Genomic DNA, 15,694 nt, shown 5'->3' on the forward strand with positions numbered 1-15,694 from the left:
GGCGGGTCCGCCGGGCGGATCAGCGCTGCGCGCCGGCGCCGGCCGGGGAGCCGGATTTGGAGTACGCGGCGCCGGCTGGGCCGGAGAGGGCGGCGCGGCGGAGCCTCCAGTGGCCTCGGACGCTCCTTCTCGCCCGCGGCCGCCGCCCGCCTCCGCCTGCTCCTCCGTCCTGGCCGGGCCCGGCCGCCACTTCCGGCCGCTCACCTGGGACGCGCTCACCTGCCTCCGGGCGCCTGGGCACCAGGATGAAGGACCGGCTGGAGCAGCTGAAGGCCGTGAGTCCCGCCGCACCCGGGAACCGGGCGGGCCGGGGGCTGCGGGGGTGGGGCTGCGCGGGAGGGGGTCTTCTCTCGCTCCCCCACATCGAGGCTGGGCGGGGGGAGTGCGGGGCGGGCGCAAGGCCTGTCCTCCCCAAGCCCCAGACGCACCCACCCCTCCTCTCTGGGGTCATGTGCCGGTGATTCATCGCTAGGCTGCAATTTCCCTGGATGCCTCTAGTCTCCGCCCCCCCCCACCAAGCTGGACAGCATCAGTCTAGAGATGGGATCCGCGGGAGGTGGTGGGTGCTTGGGTCCAGCGGGGCTCTCTGTGAGGTCAAGGGTCACTCACCACCTGCCCCATGCTGCCTGGCACTGTGCCCAGGACCCACCTCCTCCCACGCTCCTCCTCGTTCCTCTCCTGGGGGACGCTGAGACAACTGCCCTCGCCCCCGGAGAGCAGCTCTAGTGGGTGACCTCCCGAGCTGTGAGCTGGTCACGTGCCTGGATGGGGGGGGGAAAAGCTCTTCACCACCCAGCTGTCTGTAATTATTAATTTCCCCCCTCCCACGCCCACCCCCATCCTTGGGACAGCTGTGGTCAGGGCTAAGGATCTCAAGGTAGATCGTTTCCGGCTCTGCTGCACAAAAGATGTAAAACCTTAGGCTACGAACTCTTGAGCCTGTTTCCTTTATCTGTCAAAGGGAGATTGATAATGGGGCTTAGTATAGCGAAGTGTTAAAGCATGGGTTAAGTCCAACATTCATTGATTCATTGAACAAATAATTAGTGTATTCTGTGGGGCAGGCCCAGTGCTAAGCCCCGGGGATTGGGTGACTCAGGCTCTGTCTTAACGGAATTTAAAATGTAGCCCGTGATACAAGGTAGTCCATCTACTTGGGAGCTTGTCAGAAGCGCAGAAGCTTAGGCCTCAGTCTGGACCTATGGAATCAGAATCTGATTATTCATAAATCTCCCCGGGTGATCATGAGCACATTGAAGGTTGGGGAACAGGGGACTGGATAGAACTGGGTTTGCCTCCTGGCTCCACTACTTACCAGCCATCCCGTACCTAACCCTGGAGCCGAAGTTACGTCATCTTTCAAATGGGTAGTTGTGAGGACTAAACCCAAGAGAGCGTGCAGAGCCCTCTGTACGGCGCCTGGCACATACAGGACTAAGCAATGGTAAATCTTAGGCTCGTCACTGCGAAAGCTCTTCGGAAAAATAAAGCCTCGTACAAGTGTGAGGGCTTCTGGGCTGATGTCACAGTTATTTTTCTTTCTCCTCCGTTGTCTTGGCTGAGACCTTCTTGACCCTCTCACCTGCTCTAGGTCGTAGGGCTGCGGAGGAGGCCGGGGTGATGGGGAAGTGACGGAGGCCAAGGGGCAGCCACCGATGGTGGGAGTGAGCCTCCCAGCCTCCTACTTGCTCATTGTCATCTGAGCCTCATAACATCCCGTTTACTGTCAGGGCAGAATTGATTGCCTCTGTTTTTAAAGGTGAGGAAACTAGAGCTCAGACTGGGAAGGAGGGACGCCCCAGGTCACAGAGCTGGTGAGGGCTCAGCCGGGGGAGGAACCCAGGCTGCTGACCCCTCTTGCCCTGGGGTGGCAGAAAGGGAAGAAGAGTGTGGTTTTAGAGATCTTCCTGGAGCGCGCAGCAGGCAGTCCCAAAACAATGCAGAACTGGACAGCAGGCGGAGGTGGCACCCTTCCTTGCGTTAGGAAGTCCATTCCATGTCCGGCTTGCGGGGTCTTAGTTCCCCGACCAGGGATGGAACCTGTGCTCTCGGTTGTGAGAGCGTGGAGTCCTAACCACTGGACCGCCAGGGAAGTCCCTCCCATGGCCCTTTCAACGGCCATTGCCAACAAACAGCACAGAGCCTTAACTGAGCTTTGAGTTCCAAGTATAAATTCACTTTGCCGAGGAACCCAAGCAAGTCCCTTTGCTTTTCCAATCCTCACTGTTACCTTCTGTAAAATGGAGCTAATGCTGTGTTTCTCCCTTTCCCTCTTGGGGATGTGGTGGAAGTGAGATTGTAGACGGCGCCGTTATGATGGCAGTGCTGTTCTGACATCACAGGTGCTGCTCCAGCCTTGTGGAGCAGGGGGATGGGTGGTAACACTGTGCAAGAGGCCCTGCCTGTGGGCTCAAAGGATTCCGATTGTGGCTTTGCCCTTTAAGAGCTGTGTTCCTTGGTGTCACTTTACCTCTCTGCTCCTCCAATCCCCCTTTGGAAAGCAAGGAGTTTGGCTGATCTCAGAAGCCCCTTCTGGCAATGTTAACGTTTTTCTTGAAGACTGTTTGTTGTTAAGGTTTAGATGGCTTTTGGCTTCTGGCCCACGTACGCTAACCAGCCCCTCCTTCCCCTGGGAGAGAGACACCCCCCGCCCCCACCCCCCACCCCCAGCAACAAGATAACCATCTTGTCTCTCTGATTCCTTTTATCAACGTTTGCGAACTGCATGAAACCAATTTCACCCTGAGCGCTGGTGCAACCTCTGCCTTGGGGCTCTTTCTAAACTCTGGGGGAGGCGAGGCGTAAACTGTCTCCAGATAGCTGGAGAGCTGTCACGTGCAGGGGATTAGCTCTGCTCCGGGTAGATAGGAGGAGAAGACAGGAGGAGAAGACGTGAAGAAGCGAGGCTGATGGGCAGACATGAGGGCTCTGTAGAAAGTGTTTTTGGTAGTTAGAGCTGCCCGAGGATGGGCTGGGCTGGCAGGACATGGGAGGGAGGCAAGAAGCTTGTTGGGATGTTACATGTTGTAGGAATCTGAGTGTTCTTGGAGGGGAGGGGAAGCACATGAGGAGATTCAAGGCCTCCATCAACTCTGAGGATGTGTGTTTCTAGAGATGCTTCATTGTGAGCCTGTCCCAAGCACTAGGAGGCTCTGAAGTCCATAGGACTGAGGTCTCAGAGTTGCTCCTCTAAAGTGGGTCATCGTACCCTCCCTATAGGGTCACTGAGGGTGAAACGAGATAATCCGTGATAATCACCCACCACAGTGAATTCGAGTTCCCCAAACTTGACCTGCTGGGAGCCGCATCCACACTGAAGGGCACCCCTTCCCGAGGCTACAGTCACAAGCCCTGGCTCATCTTATCTCTTGCATGGCCCCTCCTGGCTGGCCATCCCAGCAGCCTGCCCTTTCAGGGACATCAGACAGGCTTGCCAGGAATGTGCGGTGCCTACACCCAGCCTGTCTCACAAGGCGTTTCCTCCTAATTTCTCACCAGCTGAACTTTGGATCTTCTGAGTCCAGACAATTCCCATGTAGGAACCTCTTGCCTGGCCCTCTTTTCATTCAGCAAATGTTTATGGAGGGACTTCCCTGGTGGCGCAGTGGTTAAGAATCTGCCCGCCAGTGCAGGGGACACGGGTTTGAGCCCTGGTCCGGGAAGATCCCACATGCTGTGGAGCAGCTAAGCCCCTGTGCCACAACTACTGAGCCTGCAAGCCACAACTACTGAGCTCGCGTGCCGCAACTACTGAAGCCCGTGCACCTAGAGCCCGTGCTCTGTAACAAGAGAAGCCACCGCAATGAGCAGCCCGTGCACCGCAACAAGGAGTGACCCCCGCTCACTGCGACTGGAGTGACCCCCGCTCGCTGCGACTGGAGAAAGCCGTCGGTGCGCAGCGATGAAGACCCAACACAGCCAAAAAAAAAAAAAAAAACCCCAAACAAAAAAACCGAGCGCCTACTGTGTCCTAAGCCCTCTGATAGGTGCTGGGGATGGGGATGGTAATGAACACATACTCCTGGGCCTTAGGGAGGTCACAGTCAGCTAGGGAGACACACAAGAAACAGACACAGTGTCCCATCCTTGGGACAGACGCAGCCGCAGGAAGACCCTATTGGCCAGCCCCTAGTGCCCTGGGGGCTCTTCCCAGAAGAAGCGATGCCCGTGTTAAGGCTGAAATCTAATTCCTTCAGAGGCATGGGGAGTCTCCTAAGAAGAAAGGCAAGGATCCTGGATTTTCTCACCGTTCTCCCGTTGGCGAGTGCTTCACACAGACAACACGATCGGTGCTTTTTGACCTCTGCGTGCCTAGCGTCCTGCTGGGCATCCTGTTAGGCAGAGTCATTTAATTTTTTTGGCCACGCCGCATGGCTTGTGGGATCTTAGCTCCCTGACCAGGGATCGAACCCGGGCCACGGCAGTGAAAGCACCGAGTCCTAACCGCTGGACCGCCAGGGAATTCTAGGCAGAGTTCTTATACAAAGTCCCGGTCTGAAAGAATACATGGTCATATAGGGAAAACAAAGGGGTATATTCCATGAAAAGAGAACCCCCAACTTCAAAGGTGGATAATGCTCTAGAGAAGCTGTGATGTGTGGAATGGAGGGCAAGGACTTCGGATCCCTGTGGAGATTAACCTGTAGAGACCTGGAAACATCTTGGGGTTTGCTGGTTCCTCCACAGCCAGCGCCAATAAGGACGCGCTAATGAAATCAACCACCTGAGGCCCTGAAGACCAGACTGACCTCTTCGCTCTTTCTGTTCTGTTTTGTGTCTTGCTGCATCTTAAACGACTTGGCCTCCTTCCCCATTTGAAGTTCCCGCATTTGAGTTCCTCAGGAGCACGGTTATAGTATAAGCATCAGAAACATGGAGCTGTACGTCCCCTTTAGAGCTTAATTCCTTCCAAGACTATTTAATGAGCCCCTACTACGTGCCAGGTGCTTTGGGTCACGGCCAGGTTGTAACACCCTGCCTGGAGACTGTCCACTGAGATTCCATCCTTTGGTGATAAGATGGCTAACTGGTCCGTGGTTCCTTCCTCACTCCGTCCCTCTCCCTGGCAGGATTCAGCCCCTGGGAGAGCTGTTCTGCCCTGAGCAGGGCTGAGATGAGAGTGATAGGGATTGAGTAGGGATTACAGACCCATCAGCCAGAAGCCAGAGAGAAAATGCTTGGCCGAGAGCCGGGATTAGTGTTATTTTTATTCCTGGGAGGGGAGCGGGGAGGCCGGGGGTGGGGGTGCTGGCGAGAGCCTGGGAAGAAACAATCGTTCATGTTGTTTGCTCTCCCTTCAGGGCTCCTTTCCCCTTTTGTCAAAATTCCTGCCCATCTTCCAAAACTCGCTTTACAGGTAACGCTCCCTAAACGCAGCCTAGAATATGCCCCCTCCTGCCGGCAGCCCTCACGGGGCTGCATGTTGCTTTGCAGTGGAATATTGATACTTCCGTTAAGTCAGCGGGGTTTTTTCTTACCATGAAGTGGGCTTGAAACCACCTTCCATCTGGTTTTTATGGGTTGGACTCTTTCGCCTCCTAGGTCCCATTGTCTGATGGCTCTATGACTTGGTGTCACCGTATCAACTGCAGTAACAATGATCATTTATTGAGCTGCTACTTACTGTCGGAAAGGACTTGTGTTCGGTGCCTTACACACCTTGTCTCTAATCCTCTGAACCCCACAAGGCAAGATGGTGTTATATATTATTGCCATTTTACAACTAAGGGAATTGAGGTTCAGATTAGATTGAGATTCCCAGCTGGGAAGTGGTGAGATCAAGAATTGAACAAGTCTGTCTTGCTTATTTATATCACCCTACTCTGTATATAATCATCTCCCCAACTGCACCGTATGCCCCTGATGCGGTGGCTGATGGGACGTTCTTCTGGGGTCCCAGGGCCAGCACTCTGCATGGTAGTCCCCTAGTAAACACTTGTCCATTGACTGACTGATCAACAGCACCTTGGCCCTTACACACCCCGGATTCATCACTAGGACTTTCCGTCCCCTCTGGGTTGGTGCAACTTTACCTGCTTGAAGTGCGGCGTTTACTCAGGGAACCCATGAATTTGCTAACGAAGCCAGGGGTCACTGTTCTGTCCTCTGGGATGAGGATGGATGAGTTCCAAGGCTCCTAGCTGTACCCCAGCCCAACACCTCACGGAGGGTTGCCCCTTTTCAGAAAGACCGTGAAGGAGAAGATGTGGATACCACGGTGAAAATCTAGCAACCTCGTTCTTCCCCTGGAAAATCTTATATGTCCCTCAAGGCTCATTTCCAATGTCGCTACAAGGAAGCTTCCAGATCTGGCATTCACCAGGCCTTCCCTGGGCTTCCACAAATCTTTGTTTTTGTCCATACGTAAAAGCAGCCACGTAATGTTATGTTAAATCCTCCTCTCTCAGAGCCCAGACCACACACGCCTCATTCCCCCTGTGTTTTCACTTCCCAGCCCACAGCTCAGAAGGCTGTAAACCTTGCTGCCCAGTGGATGAACGGGGATATTCTACAAATGAACTTGCTGGGAGATTCTGTAGTCCCGAGGGGCCTCACCTCCAGCCTTTTACATTAGGCCCCTTTGTAGCTTCCTCCCCTCATCACTGTCTCCCCTGTTAGGTCAGCCTGTTTTCTGGCATTGGGCCGTGTCCATGGCAACATTCTCCTGTCTCCATCTGGAGACATGAGTAAGGTTCAGCCCCCACCCAAAGAGATTAGTAGAGCGTATACTATCTGGGTATGTTTAGCTGCCTGGGTCAGGGCAACGCGGTACAGCAGCAAGATTGCTTTTTTTAGAACTAAACGTTTTATTCTAGACTAATTTTAGATTTACAGAAAGGTTACAAGGATAGTGCAGAAAGTTCCTGTCTACTGGGTTTCCTCCATTGTTAATATCTCAAGTTATGATGGTACCTTTGTCGAAACTGAGAGACTGACCTTGGTACATTGCTATTCACTAAACTCTAGACTTTATTTAGATTCCACTTGTTTTCCCATGATGTCCCTTTTTCTGATCTAGGATCCCACCCAAGATAATGTATTTCATTGAGCTGTCATGTTTCTTCAGCGTCCTCTGAGCTGTGACAGTTTCTCAGTCTTGCCTCGTTTTTCACGACCTCTTTGGTATAGCATCTGTGTTTTAGTTCTTTGGATGTTTGCGGGGGTGGGGGCGGGGGTGGAGGGGGGCTGCAGGCTACAGCTGGGGGTGGGGTTTGCCGTTAAGAGGCATCACTCCATGGTGGTGGAGACCAAGGGCTCTGCAGCAAACTGCCTGGGCTCTCCTCATGCTCTGTCTGCATGGTCTTGGGGAGGTTGCTTGCATCTTTATACTTTATAGTTTTCTCAGCTGTAAGGTGGGGAGGGTCCCCAGAAGATTCTTTTTTCTTTTCTCTTTTTTTTTGCGGTACGCGGGCCGTTGCGGAGCACAGGCTCCGGACGCGCAGGCTCAGCGGCCATGGCTCACGGGCCCAGCCGCTCTGCGGCCTGCGGGATCCTCCCGAGCCGGGGCACGAACCCATGTCCCCTGCATCGGCAGGCGGACTCTCAACCACTGCGCCACCAGGGAAGTCCCCCAGAAGATTCTTGTAGAGATTAAATGCCTTGGTAAATAAATATAAGGCACATATCTTAGAATCCTCATCCCAGGCGGCACTCAGTAACTGTTAGGTATTATGACTATTAGTGAAGTGCTCTGGGAGGATCCTTAGGGCGAGGGGCTTGTGGGACAGAGGCTGAGGATGCACTAGAGAAGACACTGAGCTCCTTCCTCCTTCTTGTATCCTTGGCAACTGGATACTGTGGGGTGCTGAGGGGGCAGTGGGGGGTGGGAGGAGGGGGCGGAAGTCAGGAAAAAGTGGAGAAGGCTACGGTAGGGGAGGAAGCAGAAGAGGGTAACCTTTGAATCTCCTTGAATGCTCCTGGGGTGAGAGGGAAAGCAGGAAAAGGTGTGGTCTTCTCACCCCAGATGGACTTCCTGTAGGTATCCTTTGCGTACATCCATGCAACCTTCAAAATCTCCCCGAGAAGTCACCTTTGCATCCGTTTTCTAATACCTCCCCCTTCCCTGGGCTCCGCCTTGACTTCAGGTGACGTGGTGTGCGCCACCTTCTCCTGGGTGTACAATTCCTTGTGCTAAGTGCTGTCATCATTTACCACGTGGCATTGCAATGACCTGTGTGCCTGTCTGCCTCCCATTTGAGACCATGAGGTCCGGAAGGGCAGGGGGTGCTGAGTTTGGTCTGTTTCTCCAGCGTTCTGTACTATTGCTTGGGAAATGATAGATGTTCAATAAATCGTGTTGGCCGAGTAGATGGACAGATGGACCTGTTACTGTGGATGGGACCTTGTAGTGAGTGAGAAGGAGAAGGTAGTAGGCGAGGTGGTTGGTTATGAGACCCCAAGATCCTTCTTTAAAATAACCCACTGTGGGGCTTTCCTGGTGGCGCAGTGGTTGAGAGTCCGCCTGCGGATGCAGAGGACATGGGTTCGTGCCCCGGTCCGGGAAGATCCCACATGCCGCGGAACAGCTGGGCCCGTGAGCCATGGCCGCTGAGCCTGCGTGTCCGGAGCCTGTGCTCCGCAACGGGAGAGGCCACAACAGTGAGAGGCCCGTGTACCGCAAAAAAATTAAAAAATAAAATAACACTTGGGTTCAAAAGAAACCAAAATGGAAATGACAGACTATTTAGAAATGAATGATAATGAGAGTAGTAAAGGTCAAAATTTGTGAGAATGTCGCAAAAGCAAAATTCAGGAGGAGGTTTATTTCTTTAAATCCGTATAGTAGAGAAATGACTTCATTCAAATAAATGAACTACAATTTAGCTCATTCTAAGGGTCCTGCTGCCACCTTCTGAGAATTGGCATTAGAGTCGCATCTTTTGCGGAAACACTTTTTAGAGAAAAGTGTCTGCATGGCATGGTCTTGGGAGTTTAATATGTACCCAGCATTGCTCTAAACACTTCACATGCATTCACTAATTTAATCCTCACAACAGTTCTATGAGCAGATTATTCATGCTACAAACAAGGAAACCGAGTCTCAGAGAGGTTAAGTCACTTGTTTAAGGTCACACAGGTACCTGCGTGGCAGAGCTGGGTTTTCAACTCAGGCAGTCAGATATAGCTCCACATACCTGCACACTCATGGGATTATATGCACTGCTATCTTTTTCATCAGGGACTTTGCCTCTTGTTCAGTTGTCTTGTTTCGTCAGGGACTTTGCCTCTTGTTCAGTTGTCCCGCGACTCACTGGCCTTGGGTTTATTCCTCAGTGTCTTCATCTCCAAATGGGGCCAATTCTTGCCTCAGACTGTTCAGCCAGAGCGTCATCTTGAAAGTAAAAGTGCGAGGCTCACCCAGGGTACCGTTATCGCTTGATTTCCTCTATCGCAGGTGTTAGGGGAGAGGCAGTCGGTGGAAAGGGGAAGCGTTCCCTCTGGGAGGGTTTTGCTGGAAGAGACCACAGTGTAGGAGGGAGAAGGGGCATAGGAGAAAGTCCCTCTGACTCTCAAATGGGGGACAGAGAACACTGAGTGCCTATTCAGAGCTGACACTTCCTCAGAATTTCTGGCTCTTTTTTTTTTTTTTTTTGCCGTACGCGGGCCTCTCACCGTTGTGGCCTCTCCCGTTGCGGAGCACAGGCTCCGGACGCGCAGGCTCAGCGGCCATGGCTCACGGGCCCAGCCGCTCTGCGGCACGTGGGATCTTCCCGGACCAGGGCACGAACCCGCGCCCCCTGCATCGGCAGGAGGACTCTCGACCCCTGCGCCACCAGGGAAGCCCCTGGCTCTTTTAATTAGAGAAGAGAGACTGGAAAAACCCGATGTTGGGCCGAGGGTGCAAGGGCATGAGTGTGTGTTTGGAATCCTTGGGCGTGGTGGTACTTGTCTTTGGGAATCCACAGGCCCTCATCCTGGAAGGAGGCTGGTGGGCGAAGTAGGCTGCAGGGACACGAAAAATCACGCGTCCTTGTCTCTTTGAATCGGATTTATTGGGTGAAGATCTGGGTTTATAAAGAAGAGTTTATAGCCCCAAGCAAAGAGCTATTTACATGTTCAGAGAAGGAGGTGCGGGAATCTGTGCTCACCTGTTCCCACCGGCCACTGTCCTTTAATACCCCACAAGGGGAAGTCAGGACCAGGTGCTCCTTCCTAGTCCAGACTGCTGGTCCCATCCTTTCTGTTGTTATTTCCTTCGCCCCAAAACTTTCCTGAGGGCTCCTGGGTCTCCCCTCTTGTCCGGGGACCCTCTCGTCTTTCTGGGGTCTGACACCTGAGGCAGGGAGGGCATCGGAAAGCCAGTAAATGGTGACCTCTTCATTTGGGATGGCGTTTTATTTGGTCTCTTTCTTTGTTCCTTCTATCTTGCCACTCTGATTTGTAATGATCTTTAAGGAATTGCTGATGATTTAAACCTATGTTGCCGCTGTGTTTTAACTTGTAAAGGAGAGAGGGGACCCCCTCTTCTTTCCCTTTTCATTAGAAGGCATCCATTCATTTACTTTGGTGGTTTTCCAGCTAGCTAAGCTTGCTTCCTTCTTTCTCCCTTCCTATTTTCCTCCCTCCCTCCCTCCCTCCCTCCCTTCTTTCCTTTTTCTCTTGGTAAGAGGCCTCGTTCTGAAAATGAAATCTTATATTCAACCTCAGTGTAAAAAGCAGATGAAAATGAAGCTATGCGGATTGAAGAGGGGGTGCGGGCCAACCTGCTTGACTTCCCCCGGTGGTTTCTTCTTCTTCTTTTTTTTAAATACATTTATTTATTTATTTTTGGCTGCATTGGGTCTTCTTTGCTGTGTGCGGGCTTTCTCTAGCTGCGGCGAGCAGGGGCTACTCTTCATTGCGCTGCACGGGCTTCTCATTGCGGTGGCTTCTCTTATTGCAGAGCACGGGCTCTAGGTGCACGGGCTTCAGTAGTTGCAGCACGTGGGCTCCAGCAGTTGTGGCTCGCGGGCTAAGAGTGCAGGCTCAGTAGTTGTGGCGCACGGCTTAGTTGCGCCACAGCATGTGGGATCTTCCCGGACCAGGGCTCAAACCTGTGTCCCCTCCATTGGCAGGCAGATTCTTAACTACTGTGCCACCAGGCAGGTCCCTCCCGGCGTGGCTTCTGAGGCACCCTGGAGGTCTCCTGGGGTTCCACAAAGCCTCATTGGAAAGCTAAGCTCCTTACTTGGTGAGAGAACCAAGGCTTAGTGGAGACAAGTGCTGTCCCCAAGGCCCCCAGCGCCTTTCTCTCAGCCCCACTTTCTGCAGGGCTGGGCTGCTGTGAGTGGGGTGCAGTGGAATTAACAAGGGCTCAGGACCAACAACCAAAGTGTGAGCCCCGACTCTGCACATCAGTAGCTGGGAGGCCGTGAATAAATGAGAACTTCTCTGCCCTGCACGTTCTCAATGACAGAATTTAGGAGGGGTTCATTGACACAGCGTGCGTGAAGCAGCCAGAGCGTGGCGGCCACCTAGCACCTCCTGGGGGCTCTGCAGGTGGTAACTGTTTTTATTAAAGGAGCTGATGAAGAGGGACCCACAGTCCAACAGACTAAGGATGACAGAGAAGGCCCTTGAGAGAAGGGCAGTGAGGCTGAGTGAGAGGAATTGCAGGTTGAGTCCTGGGCCCCTGAACTCTTTCCACTGTGTCCAGAGAGAGAGTCATAGCCCTGGCTGTCCTCACCGAGTTTTGGGGTGCATTGAGGGGTGGGGGCGGGGGATGGAGCCCAGATTCGAGCTCAGTGCTGCCTGAGTCATTGGTGGTATCTCCCATGTCTTGGCAGGAGAGGCAGCAGGAGGTCGGGGGAGAGGAAGCGGGTGGTGGGGCTTGTGGTTCTCATGTACGTTTTTTTACTGCAGCTGGTGTTGCAGCTACTCTGACGGTCCTATTATCACATGCCTTGATGCTTTGATAAAGATGCCAAAGTTCTCTTCTTGGCTGTGCCCAGTCATGTGGGCTGAAGATAAAGTGCACCATGTGCTTTCCTTGCCCTTGGGGTCCCGGAGGCCTCTGGGTCTGTAAGAGCACGGATGTGTCAGAGGGGAAGGACCCTTGCCCTGGGATGTGGTAGGTCCCCTTCCGGAGAAGCCTGGTTCCAGCGTCACGCGACTCAGATCACCTGGGACGATGGCCTCTTCTGGAGTTTTCTGGCCTGGACTCAGCTCTGTAGATCACCTGGGACGATGGCCTCTTCTGGAGTTTTCTGGCCTGGACTCAGCTCTGTAGATCACCTGGGACGATGGCCTCTTTCTGGAATTTTCTGGCCTGGACGAAGCTCTGTTGCTTCGTTGCCATTTGCTATTTTATACTTTGGAGGCAGCACGCTACGGTGGGAAAAACTCTGCACAGGAAGATGGGAATCAAGAAACCTGGGTTCTATTCCTGGCTGCTCCAGTAGCTCATTATTTGGTCTTGGGCCTCGGTTTACCCATCTCTTAAGTGAGAGAATTTGATGATCGAAATATGTAGGGTTGCATGCAGCTCTAAAAGTTCTATATCGTTTTTTATTTTTCTTTCCTGTTTACGGGTACTTTGATCCAGATTAAAGCTATAGAGAAGATGACTTTGCTGGATCTCGTGTACGGTTGTTTTATTGAGATGTTATCATGTGCTATTCGTTGTGTAAGGCACTTAAAATTATTATCTTACTTAATCCTCACAAGAGCCCTGGTGGACACTTTTGTTCCTGTTTTTGTAGGTAAGGAAATTGAAGCTCAGAGATGTTGAGCCCCGTATTTAAGGCTCAATGACTAGCATGAAGGGAAGCCAGTTATAGAATCCTGGTGGTCCTGATGCTGCAGAATCGATCTTCTTGACTAAGCCTTTGCGTGAGCACTTTCCGCGGAGGAGAACACACGCTTTTAGACATCACGTCTTTACAACTAGGTGATGGGGAAACTGACGCTTCTTAGGCACTGCTTTCCACGTATGAACTCTTCCAAGCCTCGTAAAAGTCATAGCGTGTATGGTGTTATTACCATTTACGGGTAAGCTCAGGTCAGTGAGGGACTTGACAGAGGTCTCACAGCCAGTTACTGGTAACAACAGGTTTTGGACCTCGGTTGTGGGTGACCCAAGACTTCTTTTTTCCCAGTTCACATGTCCTCTCACTGGAGGTGGCCCAGGCTGCCCTGTTAGAGCCTGTTCAAAGCCAACGTGTGGCCGTCTTGGGTGGGGAATCCCTGTACAAATTCCAGGGATCTCAAAAGTGCATGTGACGATGGAGGGCTAGGGGCCTGTGTCCCATGCTTCAGGACACACGTGTTCCCAGCTTCCAAAACCTTCCCTTAGTCCATCCCACGACGGCAGCCTCATCCCATTTCCATAGCACGTGTACCTATTTGAAGAAAACTGAGTTGACACCCTCATGTGTATCTATACACACACATACATGGGATATATCCCCTCAGTGGGGGTCTCTACAAGACCTCCAAAGAGAGGAAACTCAACAAATGCTTGTTAACTCACCTTCCTGGAGGGAGACCAGGTTCCTATTCTCTAGTGAGGATCTCCAAGATCCTTTTTGGGAGATGGAGCTCTCTGGAGGCTGCTGAGAGGCCCAAGTATTGATGATAGTTGATAAAAGGAGCATTTTATCCCACACTTCAGAAACTGCTGGGTGGATCCAGGCTGCCGGTCTCTGGTAGGGGTTATTTATTCAACTAGAATTGATTAAGTTTCCGTTACATATATAGCGTATGGTAAGTGCTCAGTATACATGCGGAATAAGTTAATTAATGACAAGTACAAGTAATTTTATTTTACTTATTTATTTTTTTGGGCCACTCCCCATGGCTTGTGGGATCTTAGTTCCCCGAGCAGGGATCAAACCCAGGCCCTCAGCAGTGAAAGAGCGGAGTCCTAACCACTGGACCGCCAGGGAATTCCCAAGTACAAGTAATTTTAATTACAAGTGACAGAAGCCGGTTCTGGCTAAATGAGTAGAAAACAGCATTACAAGAATACTATTAGACTCATTGAAAGAATACTGGGGAAGATCTATAGAACTAGCTCTAAGCCAGGGGGTGGGTTAGGGAGGACAGAAGCAAGGGTAGCCCTGGGAACCAAGCAGGTATCTCTGTTGGGTGCTGCTATAGGTTGACTCGGCTCTGTTCACTTCACAATTCAGAATCCTCAGGGAGCTTGGGTGGTGGTTGATAACCTTCCCAGAATCATGTGGGGAAGGTCGGGGTTATCTTCACAAAGGGAGGTGTTCTGGGCAGGCACACACTCAAAGTATCTTCTCCAGTGGATACATAAGGCAACCCTGACCCTCCAGGAGTTTACAGTCAGTGGGGAAGGATAGATAAGTGAAGGGATAATTAATAGAGGGCTGGGATTGATGCTGTGGAAGGTTTGCACAAAATGCACTGGGAGCTCAGGGAGGTTTTCAAGTTTGCATGGGGGGTCGGGGAGTGTCAGATCAGCAAGGAGTTTGTTCGAGATTGAGTTTTAAAGGCTCAATAAAATTTTGCCAGCTGGACAAATGCATTTCAGGAAGAAGTCCTTGTGTGACAGTTCAGCAATATGAAAGAATGGTGTGTCCAGGAAGTGCTAGGAGTTTCCAAGCGCCTGGTCCAGAGATGCATCGTAGAGGGAGAAACGTGGGTGGGACTGGATCTTAAAGGGCCCCGTATGCTCTGTTAGGCTTTGGGACTTGCAATCCTGGGACTTTCAATCCTGAGAACTATCACTGAACGACTTTAAGTGGCAAAAGGACGGGATCAGTCCTAAGTTTTAGGAAGGTGATTGTTGGGGGCTGTAGCAATGTCCTCAAATTCAGTTCCTTTGAAGGTGGCTATTAAGCTTGGGTTGCTGATGGTTGCAGACGAGCCAGAGAATGAGATTACAGAGGATCCAGTCAGAAGAGGCTCCCCAGATGGCTGGAGAGTCCCAAATTTCCGTGGGAATTCCCGGTAACTCCATCTGCTGTAGCAGGTCTGGGGGATGGTAGCAGGGGAAGGAAAGAGGCCCCTGGTGGCTTTCCTTGCTAGTGGAGTTCCCATGTTGAGAGTGACATGTCTTGGCTAAGGAGGCCAAAGGCCACTGAAGGGTGTGGAGAAGCAGGTGTCGAGGGGTTCACCCCCTCCCCACCTCCACTCCCAACAACCAGGTCTTCCTTGCTTAGAGGTGGGCTGTGTGTAATGCAGCAGTCGTCTGGGAGGAGCATCTGGGAAGGATGCAGAAGCCGCCGAGGCCCTTTAGCTGGGTGGGAATGGAAGCACTTCCTTTAGATAGCCATTTTGTGCTTTTGTAGAGGTAGCTGAATGAGATTATGAAAGCCGGGGTCCCCGGGGGTTGCTGGGGGCTGCCGAGAGAGCTTCCTTTTCCCCATAAACATGAGCTCTGACAGGGAACAGCACACAGCGCTGTTTCCTTTGCAGTAGGTGGTTTCTGAAAACAGGAAAATGTGTGCTCCTTCTGTGATGATTTGAAGCTAGTGCTTTGGAGGAATTGGGACTGTCTTAATACAGATCCCCGGTACAGTAGGTCATGCATCTGAATGTTGTGGAGAAGAGTTTAGGAACATATGGTCCAAATCCAAAGGATGGGCTAGAATCTGCCTGTCTCCAACATTTTAGCTGTGTGACTTCGGCCAAGTTACATAACCTCTCTGTTTTATGTTCTCCAACTGGAGTGAGTTATAGTAACACCACCAATACCACCACCACCAAAACATAATATTTACTGAGTAGTTACAGTATGCCAGGC

General features: G+C 51.9%; 1 protein-coding gene across 18 annotated transcripts in view; it reads left to right on the top strand.

Annotated features, from left to right (window-relative positions):
* Positions 1–69: 69 nt before the first annotated feature.
* STX3 (syntaxin 3) overlaps positions 70–15,694 on the top strand; it is a 143,646-nt gene continuing 128,021 nt past the window's right edge. For 3 of the 18 annotated variants that reach the window (XR_012333551.1, XR_012333552.1, XM_033860739.2), the window contains exon 1: positions 79–275. Coding sequence is in view for 8 of the 18 variants with exons in the window: in XM_033860739.2 (XP_033716630.1) it covers positions 246–275 (30 nt within the window). In the remaining 10 variants the exon portion in view is untranslated. Of the gene's footprint in view, positions 276–15,694 lie in introns of all 18 variants that reach the window. The other 15 variants (XR_004527640.2, XR_012333548.1, XM_033860735.2 and 12 more) reach the window with 8 other exon arrangements.

Source organism: Tursiops truncatus, chromosome 8 (genome assembly GCF_011762595.2).
Source record: "Tursiops truncatus isolate mTurTru1 chromosome 8, mTurTru1.mat.Y, whole genome shotgun sequence".
In the NCBI taxonomy this organism is placed as follows: Eukaryota; Metazoa; Chordata; class Mammalia; order Artiodactyla; family Delphinidae; genus Tursiops; species Tursiops truncatus.